The sequence below is a fragment of the Sceloporus undulatus genome, chromosome 4 (genome assembly GCF_019175285.1).
Source record: "Sceloporus undulatus isolate JIND9_A2432 ecotype Alabama chromosome 4, SceUnd_v1.1, whole genome shotgun sequence".
Taxonomy (NCBI): domain Eukaryota; kingdom Metazoa; phylum Chordata; class Lepidosauria; order Squamata; family Phrynosomatidae; genus Sceloporus; species Sceloporus undulatus.
The window spans coordinates 72,900,196-72,913,173 of NC_056525.1; the positions used below are offsets into that span (position 1 = coordinate 72,900,196).

Here is a 12,978-nt window from a genome sequence, read left to right on the forward strand (position 1 = left end):
GGGTCCTCTGCTGCTAACCCCAGTGAATGTGGAGGGACGAGTGTATTGAGATGCCTAACCACTAATCTCTACTTTCTCCTGACAGTATCATCTTTTGTGAAGCTGTGGCCATTTATGGGATCATCATGGCTATCGTGATTACCAATATGGCAGAGGTAATGAGGAGTCTGTCCTGTGCATAAGGGTCACATTTGTATCCCAAACTGGATGCTGTCAGATACTCATGCATCTGATTTAATGTTAGATTAACCCAGCTGATGCCATGTAGGGCCTAGCAAAGTTTGCCAAGGTAGGGGTGCGGGATGGGGCTATTGTAAAGTCCAGGCAATCATGGAACCAGATGCCATTCTGGATAGAGGAGGAAAAAAACCTGGTTTGAACTTGTAAGCTGTACTCCAGTTCTGATAGAGCAAAATTAAAAACTGTCTAGTTGGTCTTGTGACATGGGCCAATATGCTACAAGGCAATTCAAAGTAATGACAGCTTTCTTCTTCTCAGATAAATCCTACTTCTAAGAGCAGAATACAGTCATCCCTCCCGATTCGCAGTCTTGCCATTCGCATCCTTCAGTCTTTTGCAGATGGCAAGCTGGGAGGGACATAATGGTGCACGCGCCCAAGGTGCACATATAGTGCCACACACCGGAGTGCACCACCATTGTAATCAATGGGGCTCTAATATTGGTGATTTTCCCAATTGCGTGTGTGTGCACACCCCATCCAGCAGGGATCCTTGCAAATCAGAAGGGATGACTGTAGACCATCTGAGTCATTGGCTAGCTTTTTACCTCTCCAAGAGCTCTGAAATCTTGCCTGGACTTACGGGATGGCAAGAGATGGGAAGCTTAGGTTGGTCATACTCTGATCATCCCTCTGCAGCATCCCAGAAATACTGCCAAAGATTCTATAAACTCAGTTCTGAGTTTATCATAACTATTGGACAGTATTTAATACTGCATGTAATCACGTTGAAATAGAATAATTGTTTTGAATTGTTAGGGCACTATTAATGTTTATGTTGCATTGTTTCCTAAACATTTTTCCTTTCTTACAGAATTTTAGTGGCAGAACTCCTGAAGAAATTGGTAATCGGAACTATTTTGCAGGTGAGCTGTTTGTCAGGGTTGGGATAGGCAAGCAGAACAGCATTTGTCCTGGTGAGATCATTAGCACCTATGGCCTGCAGGATATCTACATCCCATTTCTGATGTTCAGAATCTTCCTATTCTTTCCCCCATGTTTCATTAGAGAAGTCTGATGTGCCAGCTATGTCTCTGCCATCTCATTGGAGTAGTGGCTACCTAAATGTTGTCATTTGGCAAAAGACCAGCATTGACTATTAGATGTCTGTGTTGGTATTGTTATAATTGTGGCATGTCACAGATTCAGATTAAAGGTGAGCTGGACAGCAATAATCATTTTTGATCTTTTGTCCACAAAGATAATTCTGTAGGTTTTGGGATAAGCTGAAAATATGATTGAGTGTCACTCATTCCTAATCTTTTTTCCTCTTGTAGGTTACTCCATGTTTGGGGCAGGCTTAACTGTGGGCCTCTCCAACCTATTCTGTGGTGTATGTGTGGGCATTGTGGGCAGTGGAGCAGCACTGGCAGATGCTCAGAATGCCAGCCTGTTTGTCAAGATTCTCATCGTGGAGATCTTTGGCAGTGCCATTGGGCTCTTTGGAGTGATTGTGGCTATCCTGCAGGTAAGCCCCTCAGACCTTCATCAGCACATCTGTTATTGCTCCCAGAGAATTCTGCCCCTTCCGATTTATGTAATTCCAAATCATTGCATAGAGGCAGAAGGCAGTTACAGTGGTGCCTCGGGTTACGAAATTAATTCGTAACGCGGCCGCTTTCGTAACCCGAAAAGCCTTCGTAAGCCGAATTGCCATAGGCGCTAATGGGGAAAAGCCGCGATTCCGTGCAAAAAAGCCGAAAAAAGCACCAAAAGTTTTTTCGTAACCCGAAAAAACATTCGTAACCCGAAACAATAATTCCCTATGGGATTTTTTCGTATCCCGAAAATTTCATAACCTGGGTATTTCGTATCCTGAGGTACCACTGTATTTGCAAAACTATTGTTGGAATTATCTGGTTAATAGCCTTCTATTCTCCCTAAGCAAGGGTTGAAGAGTATGAGAGATTGGGAAGTAGACTAGGAGGTAGAAATCTTGTCAGTCATCCTGAACCTGTTAACTGTTCAGAAACATGTTACCAACAGACTTTGTATAAGGCGGCTGGCATCTACTGTCTAGGTTTTATTGGGTCTGGTTGATCTCAGTATTTGAAGGATTTAGAACAAAAGTCAGTATGGCTTTAAGCAAGCCTCAGTCAGCCAACATTCAGTATTTAGAGTAGCCAAGGAGTTGCCTTTTCATTGTACACCCCCAAGTCTTTGTTAACAGGTAGCCTTCAGGATGCATCAAGCCCACTGATAATCTGCCTCTACAGGCCTCACCACTGTGGCATCTACACCTTTCTCTGCTGCTTTGTACTCCTATCTCAGACTACCCTGTTTTCTCTTGATTATGTGCAGACAAATACATTCACATGGTTCACTGTTTAAGAACAATATCAGCCCTTCATGTTAATGTGGCAACATGAGTGAACATGACAGTCAGGACAGGTGATGCTGGTAATCATTATGAATATCAGTTATAGAATAGATGTTCATAATGGGAATAGGTCAAGAAGATGTACTGTCCCCTTTCCATACAGCATAATTAACATTTGAGCCATAGTGTAGTATGGGAGGAATGGACATCCCTTCCCAGTGATAGTAAGTATGTAGATGGTAGTTAATGGGAAAGGGGTTGTGCGGGACATGGCAATTGATGTACGTAGTACTGGAATTTTCTAACTTTTGGGCTTTTTTGTATTTTGCAGACATCAAAAGTGAAAATGGGTGACTAAGCTCTTTGCCACCTGTCTGCACACTGCAGATTCTGTACATAATTATTTAATGTCTCCTGTTGGCTTGGGGCGGAGCTTGGTGTATAAAGTTATTCCTGTGATCTTCGCCTATTGGGCCACGGAAGAATCAGACCAATTGATGTGTATATGTGAGAAATCTATCCTTCTCTACCTGTGTCTCCTTCCTGCTACACTTCCCCCAAGAAAAGGCCTGGGTGCCTAGGGCAGAAGGAGCCAGGGGACTCCAGCCCTTGTGCTCCTGTGGCAGTCACTGCCAAATGCAATGCAATATCCTGTGAAAGAACCTTGTTCATGTCCCAAGTAATTGCCCTTCTTTGTGTGCCCCCTGCTGCTGTGCCCCTCTTCCTACCCCAGTTCCTGCTGGCTCTGATGGCCCATTTTCCCCCTGACTAATGGATGGCACTGGTTGAAGTCTTGGCACTGAAGACTGTGGGAGATACCCTCCTAGATACACCTGCTCCATACTGAAGGGGCATATAGGAGTTGAAAGGTATAATTTCTGGAGTTCTCTGAATCATCACAAACGATTGGTTATTAAAATTGATGATAATGAAAACATTGTACTGTGATTATTTCTAGTTCTTTGTTGATTGAGCTGCTCTAGGGATGTAGATTAATTTATAGCATATGGCAAAAATGCTCAACCTTTAATCCCCCAAATGGTTAGGTCTTCAGCTTCTATCATCGTCTGATTATTAGTCTAAAACATCTGGAAGACCAGAAATTGACAATCTTTGGCATAAAGTAAAAACAGGAAAGGCATACTGTTGTATTCTATGTACTGTGCTAAACTGGAAAACAGGGGAATGAAGGCAAAACATGAGGCCTAAGCCCTGAACAGCTCTTGCAAATGGGTAAAGAGGCTATGTATACATATTTTAGAAGTAATAAATTCAAATTTTTAATAGTGGGTCCCCTGAGATACTTGATGCCATGTCACATATTGCTCAGTCAGGAGCTGTGGCTAATCATGGGTCTCTGGTGAACACACTTCTATCATGTGTATCTTTGTCAAAATATGATTTCTGCCTTTTTGCCTAATGACAGGTCCCTAAGACTAAAGGGCGAAACAGACTGTCAAAAGAAGCAGGTTTCTAGCTGGCATCAAGGTGGGGCATTTAGACAATGCATGCTTTGAAGTCGGCTGGAAAGCACACCCAAGCCATGCTACAGGGAGAAAAGATGGACTAAAAAGGAGCTGGATTTCTCTGCTTCTTCCCATAAAGTATGCACCTTCACATATATATAAATGCATTGATGCCAGGGTGGTTCTAAGGGGTGCTCTCCAAACCTTAATCCTAATTGTGCATGTAAATATCCCGTCACAGGAGTACATTTAAAAGGAATGGAGCTGCCGTACCCAAGTGGTGAGGGTGGCAATGCCCAAAAGAGAAACTGTGACACCTCTCATGGAGAAGAGTACAACATACACAGAACAGACAGTCAAAGAGGGGTGAAGGGGAGGGCATATTGTACCTTGCCAGCATCTGCACTTCTGCCCCGATGCCCTGTCTTGTTGAAGCGCTACAATGCAAATGTATGCAGGTTCACAGGGACGTCTGTTTCACCCCTAAGTGAGAAGTCATACATAATAACCGATAATACTTTTCCTTTAAAAGCAGTAGAAAATGGTATTATAGTAGTACAGTAGTCCAAAATTTTTGGAATAAGGATAGAAAATATCCAACCCTCGGGCCTTAGATTTGGATAAGGCAGGAAGTGTCGCTTGCGAGCCACATACAGTCTTCCTGGGAGATAATTTGGACCCAGCCCTGAAATTGGGGGGGGGGGGGAATTAACCCCAGTTGTTATATCTTTGACTGATATGGGGGGATACGAGCCACCACAGGGGAACCCCCCGCTTTCATTGTTGTCCTTCCCTGCCTGGTGATGTTTTGGTTTTCAATATGCAGCTGTTTCAGTGCTCTATTAATGCAATTTTTTAGGTTAATACTTACCTTTCATGTGTACTTGAAACATAAGGACATTATCTTCTCTTTAGTCTACAGTACCCTTTTCTTCTCATTGAAGTGTATCAGACAAAGGGAATTGGGAGTATAATCCGATGGCAATCTGAACGCAATCATGGAGTTTAACGTTATTGCGTGATAACCCACTACACACAAATTCAGGCAATGGGAAGTCAGTCTGAACGCAATCAAGTGGTTCATGTTATTGCGTGATAGACTGCCACACGCAAATTCAGGCAATGGCATGCTATTTTCGGGCAGTGGAGGGCTAGTTCGAATGCAATGCGTATTCATGTAATTACGCGAAACTAGTGACTTTAAGAAGTGAATGCGTTTTGGCCCCACTTTCTTTTCATTCGAATTTAAGAGAAATTCCTCCCGTTTGATAAACTCCAATGTGCATGCTTTCCCTTTTTCCATAGTGAATTCTAGAAGTATTGCATGAAAAAATATCTATGGGAGCTGTGCTTCTACTTAGTTTCTGTGTAAGGGAGCCCTCATGTTTTTATGTACAGTCATGCATGACTATAACTCTCCCCTGCCGTTGTCCATCTGTCCCCATTTTGCATTTCATTCAGATTACAACCCCTTTCCAATTTCTCCCAAGCATATTTCCCCTCCGTTTCTTGCCTCCTTCCCTTTGCTCCTTTCGATTTCTCTCCATTTCTCTTTTTCGCTATTTCATCACATCATTATTCCCTTTCCTCTCATATTCTTTATCACGACAGATCCAAAACTTTATGGATATGACAGGGATATAGATCTTGAACCATGGAAAAAGACATGGAACATTATTTTGATGGAAAAACAATCCCATGTCATAATGTTATCTAAAGGAAGTAAAAGTAATGGTTCTTCAACACTGGCTTCCCTCTTTTTATTTTGGTAACAAGATGATTAACCTGTCTTTTTATCAAGCAGACTTCTGGAAAGATCTTAATATAGTATCAATGTGTAACCTTTTTTTAAAGGAAATAGACAAATTTAACTGCATAGTTTTTTTGTGGATTTTTTGGGCTATGTGGCCATGTTCTAGAAGAATTTATTCCTGACATTTCGCCAGCATCTGTGGCTGGCATCTCTGCCTTCAAGGCTCCTCTAGACCATCCATTTTTCTGGCCAAAAAGGTGCAATGCCTCATAGAAGCCTCCAGGAGTAGCAGTTCACCTTTTAAATACATTGAGGATTCCATAAACTGTTTTTAACTTTAAAAAAGAAAGAAACTCAAAATCAGAAGTGCACTTCTCACCAATTCTGGTTGCTTTGCAGACCATACAGCCTTTGGAAGCTTTCAGAGGTAGAAAATTGTTCCCTTGACCCACTGCAATTGTCCCCTTGCTTTCAGCGAGGCTGGTGTCATCTGGTGTTTCAGTGGGGCAACTGCCTTGCCCTTCCCCTGCAGCTCTCCCCCCCCCCCCCCAAAAGCCCTTCAGGGGCCCCAGATCCTGAAGGCCCTCCCTCCCCTGGAAAGGCGTCCAGTGCCTGACCTGGCTTGGCTATTCTCTCACGACCTGCTGTGGGGGGGGGGGGGTGCTGCTGCTGCAGCCTTTGGAGAACCCATTTAGGGTCCGGTGCATTTGGTGGGCAAGCAGGAATGCACACTTTCTTGCTCGTCTTGTGCCCCTACCAGTCCCTCTGGGTGTACTGCCCCACCAGGTGACACACTCCTCTGGGGTGTCACCCAGTGCCGTCCGCACCCCCTGCATGTTTAGTGATGTGATTGCCTGCTTTAGAGCACATTCCTCTATTGTCAATGATAAGAGGAAGATACATGGACTGAGATCTTGAATATAAAGGCTGAAGGTGCTCCACTACCAGGTGATCTCATTTTTTTGTCCAAGCTTTAACTTAGTGACAAAAGAAATATTACTGACCCAATTAATCAATGCTGAGGAATTCACAAGCCAACAAGTACCATTTAAAAAAAACAACCCTGAAATCATTGGGGTTTTCTGCACCTAATTCTTCTGAAGTAGTTCTCTAAGGAGACCCAGTGTGATGTAGTGGTATGAGGGCTGGACTGTGACTCTGGAGACCAGGGTTTGAATCCCAGCTTGACCATGTAAACCCACTGGGTGACCTTGGGCAAGTCACACTCTCAGCCTCAGGATGGCAATGGCAAACCCCTTCAGATGAAACCTTGCCAAGTAAACCCCAGGAAGGTGTCTCCATAAGTTGGAAACAACTTGAATGCACACAGCAGTTCCCTAAACTCTCTGTTTCCTAATAGCCTAAAGGCATGCATGGTCCAGGTTAATGCTGGGCTTGGCTGCTGAAATTGACCCTTGAGCAAATACCAGGGGAAAGCTGAGGTAGACTCTCTTGACTGTGGAAACGGTAATTTTCAAGCCATTCCCAGCATTCCTACAGTTCCTTCCCAGGTATGGTTAGACTTGCACCTCAGGCCTTCTAAGGCAGCTCACAACATCTGTTATCACAGCACATGGTTTGTAAAACAAGAGGCAAAACAAGCTTTAAAACTAGAAGCCAGCTATTCAGGTTGAAGAAGAAAGAATAAGCCATTCTAGACTAATAGAATGGGGTGAGAAACTGAAGATACTGTAGTTTAATCCTTTCACCACATACACCTTTTTTAAACTCTGTATTAGCTGCTAAGTGAAAGAAAAGAGTTGGTCCCCAAGTACTGAAGAAGACAGAGCAAGCTTGTTGCCCTTCTAGCCCCCCAAGTGAATAATAAAATGATATGTGAAATCGAAGGTTTTCACAGCTGGCATCCATAGTTTTTTGTGGATTTTTCAGGCTATGTGGCCGTGTTCTGGAAGCGGAACTCAGCCACATAGCCCAAAAAACACGCAAAACCCAATAAAATGGTAGTGACTAACAGCCTGTTCTTATCTGTGTAAAAATATCATAGAGGAAAGTAAGGGGATGCTCCTTGTTTTAAAGCACATAGGAAAGTCGAATCTTTACCCCTCCAGATATTATTTCATTATTTATGGCAAGTTTTCAAGTCGCTGGCTGGCTCAGCGCTTTTAGAGAGAAACAGTGCTTATGATGTTGTGAATGGCGTATTTCTATAGGAGCTGCCAAAATGTGGCCATCAAAGAAATAGCTGTGTCAGTCTGTAGAATCAGTATGTAGAGAGATCTTGTAGCACCTCTGAGACTAAGTGAAAGAAAGAAATTGGCAGCATGAGCTTTGTAGACTTCAGTCTGCTTCCTCAGATGCATCTTACACTCCACCAAATACATCTGAGGAAGGAGAGTGAAGTCTTATGAAAACTCATGCTGTCAATTTCTTTCTTTCAGTTAGTCTTAAAGGTGCTACAAGATCTTTCTGTGTTTGGGAACAGAGCCCTGTGTTGAAATTGGATGATTTAGTCTCATTCCCCAATTTTCCATTACTTTGAATAAAAATACTTACATTTATATTTCAGAGTCATTCTACTATTGGTTTATTCTGAAGAAAAATATGATCCTTGGGAATACTGTATTTTAAGCAATTTCCCAATGCATAACTAGTCTTTAAACACCTAAAGATATCAGCTCCATTAAAGCTATAGCAGGGTATCCGATAACTGTTCTCTGCTTCTGCGCTTCTTAATTTGATTGCCATGCTGTTAGCTTAACTACTGGAATAATAAAAGGTGGCTATTTAAGGCAACAAATGATAAGGTTGGGCAAGATCTAATGGGATTTTATTATTTTTATGTATTTATTTTGCTGGTGCAGTTCAGCAGAACCGGGAGGTAGGTGAACTGCTCCTCCTCTCCTTGGCAGCCCCCCAAAATCAGGAGGGTTAGAACAGCCTCTGGCATCTGATTTTGGATGGGGGGGGGGGGGAGGTGGCCCATAATATTTGCATTGATATTATCTCTCTTGCTATTGTTCTCTTCCAATATTCTAACTGATATTTTCTGCTCATGCTCTGTATATATTACTAATTGGATGACAATAATATTGATGGAGGGGAGTGGAGAAACCTCATTTCATTAATTGATCAGGTTGAGGACAGAGCAGACATCTCACATGTTTTAATTGCAGAATTATTTTGGTGCATGTTATCTTTAGAGCACATCAAGCCTGGGATTTCAGTATGGTTAATTAAGTGGCTAGCAAGCCTCATGTTATGGGGAAGAGGTGCCTTTAAAATAAAAAGACTGTGCTTTGTAATTCATCTAGTGCCTGCTATAGCTGCATTTAGAAAAATCTTGACTGCCTATGGGATTACAGCTGGAGCAGGCTTTCCCAAATTGGAGCAATTAAATAGGGATAATGAATTTATTTTACCAAATTTATGGTGTACCACATAGGTTAGCTACTTTTGGATGCAGCCAAAGATCCATTTGATACATTTGTTTAGATAAGTTTAATGTAGGGGTAGGCAAAGTGTCTAACAGATGTTATTGGATTACAATTTCCAGCATTGGTCATGCTGGCTAGGCCTGATGGAAATTGCAGTCTCTCAACACTTTGCCTACCCCCTGCTTTAATGTGTCACTTTAAAGCAGGTAGGGAGAACTTGTGTTCTTCTAGATGCTGAACACCTATTTCATTAAGTCCTGCTTTAAGTCCTAGTAGCTCAGCAACATCTGAAGGGTCTCAACTCCTGTTCAAGCCTTCTTTCTGAAATACTTGCAGCAGTCCCATGACAATGTTTTCTCACTGTAATTCCATTGGGGTGGGGGCTGGCTTTATGTAAATATAATTTTACCACATAGTCCTCTTTTCCAAATATCCAAGTTTTGTGTATTATGACATATTTATTTAAAGTGTGGCTGGCATTGCAAATTATAGCCTGGTCTGAATAAAGTGCTGGCATGTCTAGCAACCTGTTAGTCCTTGGTAGCATAGCCAACAGTCAATCATGGGAAATATAGTCCACCCCTAACATACGGGATCTTAGTGACTAATAGAAACATATTCAGATACTTCAGCTCCCTTATCAGGACAGACTGTCCTCTTGTAATCAGAGTAGGACATACTAGCAACTAGCCTTGCACCTACCCTCAGTCAAAACAGTGAGGCTACTGATTCAGAAAGAAGCAGCCTGCCTAAATCTGACCTGATGAGCCCATTGCTTTCCAGAAATTTTATCCAGAGATACAGCACTCCCAAAATTACCATTTTTGTCTTGGCTGCCTCTCTTTATCTCTGCTGCAGTTATTCTGTTTATTTTAAGATATATATCCTGCACTTTCTGGATTGTGGCTTGGAGTCGTGAAAGTAGTTTAAAACAAAAGCAGATACAGTAATGAGCTGTAAGCAATAAAAGTGAACAGGAAAGACAGAACAAAGTATGAGAAGAAAAGCCACAGTAGCAGAATAAAACCCACTTCCATTAGCACTGAAAAGGTCAAGGAAAACGAAAGGTTTCTGCTTGGTGCCAAGCATGATGTAAATAGATACTGAGTATGCATCCTTGGAGGTGAGGTACTAAAACTGAAAAGGCCCTTGCCTGTCCTTCCCTACTTGATCTCAGGTCTTATTCCTGTGTGACTCCCAAGACAAAGATTGTGCCACCTATCGCAATGTCAGAAGCTGCTGTCGTTTGGAATCCTGTCATCTCTTTTTAAAAATGGTTTTGTGTGTGTGAGAGATTTCATCACAAAGCTTCATGCGTTATAGTCTTGTCCACTGTGTGGATGAGCTTTGACCAGTGTAGTCCATGCCAGAGCCTGCACACAAAGAGAGAACCTCCAATTGCATCCCCCAAGGAGACTCAAGCACAACTGCAGTGTTTTTACCAACTTAATGTCTGCTCCCTGGGTGATTCAGACACCTCTCTTCAAATCAGCTTGTTGTTGTTGCTGTTGTGTGCCTTTAAGTCATGTCTGACTTACAACAACCCTAAGGTGACCCTATCATGGGGTTTTCTTGACAAGATTTGTTCAGAGTTTGCCATTACCTTCCTCTAAGGCTGAGAGGGTATGACTTGCCCAAGTGGACTTTCCTGACTGACTGGGGATTCAAACCCTGGTCCAACAGATTCCTAGTCAAACACTCAAATCACTCCATTGGTTCTCAAATCTCCTCTAAAATGTAATGAATCCATTAACTTTGGATGTTTGTAGTGTAAGAAGCCAAGCTGTCTCATCAGCCTAATGAGCCGGCAAAGATTTTGCCAGCATAGTGGGTGGGTGGGTGGGTGGTGGGAAGAGAATTATGTCTTTCAGTATGTGTATATCTCCACCTGGTGAACAAAGAAGTTGATGGGTGTAGTAGGAAGGTACAGTAATGTTGTTGGACTATGGCAGTGGGCTGGACAGCTGGCAAGAAAAACTGCCAAGGGGCTAGGGAGCCTAACAGCACACACAGAGAGAAAATAACAAACACATGAGCCCTGCAATATTGCACTGGGATTGAAGGAGCTCAGATGTGCTTGGGCAGGAAAGTTGGCATGGCTTGCAGAGTGCCTGGAGCCACTGTGCTCATCAAATTCATGATAGCTGTGGGAGAAAGCTGCAATGCAAACCAGAACAGGCAGTAAGAGTAGAGCTAGATAGCTTAGAGGCAACCCCCCCCCCCAAAAAAAAACCCCACACTCGTCCCCACATTTTGTTAGAGTTTGCTGCCTGAGGACATTTAACTCAGAATATCCTATTGAAGACAGGAATATACTTATTGGATCAATAGCTCTGGAAGATATTGGGGTGGGGAGACTCGAGTTGCATTAACTTAACAAAATAGGTATGGTTTCATTCACTACCCTTTGGCAAGGGTTGATGATTAGTAGAGCAGATGCATGAATGCAGAAAATCCCAAGCTCAGTTATTATCTCCATTCAAAAAAGATCAGACAGCACAGCTTCAGAAAATCTGGATCTGTCAGAGCTGAAAATACTCAGTTAGATGGACCTATTATTTAATGCTATAAGTTTATACATCTATGTTCCATTGGCACTGCCTGTTGTATCCATTTAGGGAAGTCCTTCCTGAGGTATATACCTACTGGCAGTATAAACAATCTCCCCTCCCTAAACTACAAAATGTGTTTTGTTTTTCATGCTTGACTCAGCTCAGTATGATCTCCTTGATTTGAGTGTCACTCTGTCTTCCCAGCCTCATTTGCTCAAGCCAAATCACAAACATATTTATTAAACAAGATAGAGATATAGAGGGCATAAAAGAAAATGTTTCATTTACAGTTATTGTGCCTTCAAATCATTTCTGACTATGGTGACCCTAAACTAAACCTGTATCGTGTTTAGTTTTGGAGCTGAGGGGTGTTTTGGAGCTGAGAGAGTATGACTTGCCTAAGGTCACCCATAGTGTTTTTGTTATTTGCGTTTTTTCAACATTCACCAGGGTCCTGTGCCCCTAACACCAGCAAATGTGAAGGGATGAGTGTATATGCCATTGGTACATTCTCACATATCAATGGCATATATATGTCTGTCCCTGGTTTCCACTCCACCAAATGCATCTGAGGAAGTAGACTTAAGTACATGAAAGCTCATGCTGCCAACTTCTTTCTTTCAGTTAGTCTCAAAGGTGGTACAAGATCTTTCTACATACTGATTCTTTACTAGGCTAGCTAGAGATGCTGGGAGCTGAAGCTGAATATCTGGAGAACCGCATATTTCCTAGCCTATCTAATATTTCAGTACTGTGAAACTGCCATAGTTGTATCATCATTGTCCTCATTTTTCCCAGTCTAGGATTCAAAGCAGTTTACCAAACTTAAAACAGATACAGCTAAATATTCCATTCATTCAACTGTTAAAAATGTAATACATTTGATATACTTCATACCTATCCCTAACTGAACTGGTGATTTACAAATGTCAGAAAAGAAGGGCACAAACCACAAAGGCACTGGGTGCACCTAGAAGCTAATAAGTCCATAGCTCTGAAAGCTCTTGGATTATGTGTATGTGCCAGTGTGTTGTAGTGGTTTGAGTGTTGGACTATGAGTGTTTGAGCACCGGACTAAGACTCTGGAGACCAGGGTTCAAGTCCTTGCTCAGGCATGAAAATCTACTCTCTCATCCCCAGAGGAAGGCAAAGGCAAATCTCCTCTGAAAAAAATCTTGCCAATAATACCCAGTCACCATCCTGTTGTGGGAGAAAGGTGGGATATAAATCCTGGAAATAAATAAATGAGAAAT

The 12,978-nt window shown here is 42.4% G+C and overlaps 1 protein-coding gene across 2 annotated transcripts; it reads left to right on the top strand.

Moving 5' to 3' along the window:
• ATP6V0B (ATPase H+ transporting V0 subunit b) lies at nucleotides 1-3,494 on the top strand. 2 transcript variants are annotated; one of them, XM_042466290.1, is made up of 4 exons: nucleotides 1-155; nucleotides 1,054-1,105; nucleotides 1,517-1,812; nucleotides 2,069-2,884. In XM_042466290.1, the coding sequence occupies exons 1-4, from the start codon at nucleotides 126-128 to the stop codon at nucleotides 2,132-2,134; spliced, it is 444 nt and encodes a 147-aa protein (XP_042322224.1). In that variant the 5' UTR covers nucleotides 1-125; the 3' UTR covers nucleotides 2,135-2,884. The 2 variants fall into 2 exon arrangements, with proteins under 2 accessions (XP_042322224.1, XP_042322225.1); XM_042466291.1 differs by lacking the exon at nucleotides 2,069-2,884 and adding an exon at nucleotides 2,891-3,494 and having other exon boundaries at nucleotides 3-155; nucleotides 1,517-1,707.
• Nucleotides 3,495-12,978: the final 9,484 nt, after the last annotated feature.

What these genes read in the sequence shown, in the direction of transcription:
- ATP6V0B (XM_042466290.1), top strand. Translation starts at nt 126, where the DNA reads ATGGCTATCGTGATTACCAATATGGCAGAG. An exon ending in TAATCGGAACTATTTTGCAG is followed by an intron (nt 1,106 to 1,516) that starts GTGAGCTGTTTG and finishes TTCCTCTTGTAG; the next exon opens with GTTACTCCATGTTTGGGGCA. An exon ending in GCATAGAGGCAGAAGGCAGT is followed by an intron (nt 1,813 to 2,068) that starts TACAGTGGTGCC and finishes GAGGTACCACTG; the next exon opens with TATTTGCAAAACTATTGTTG.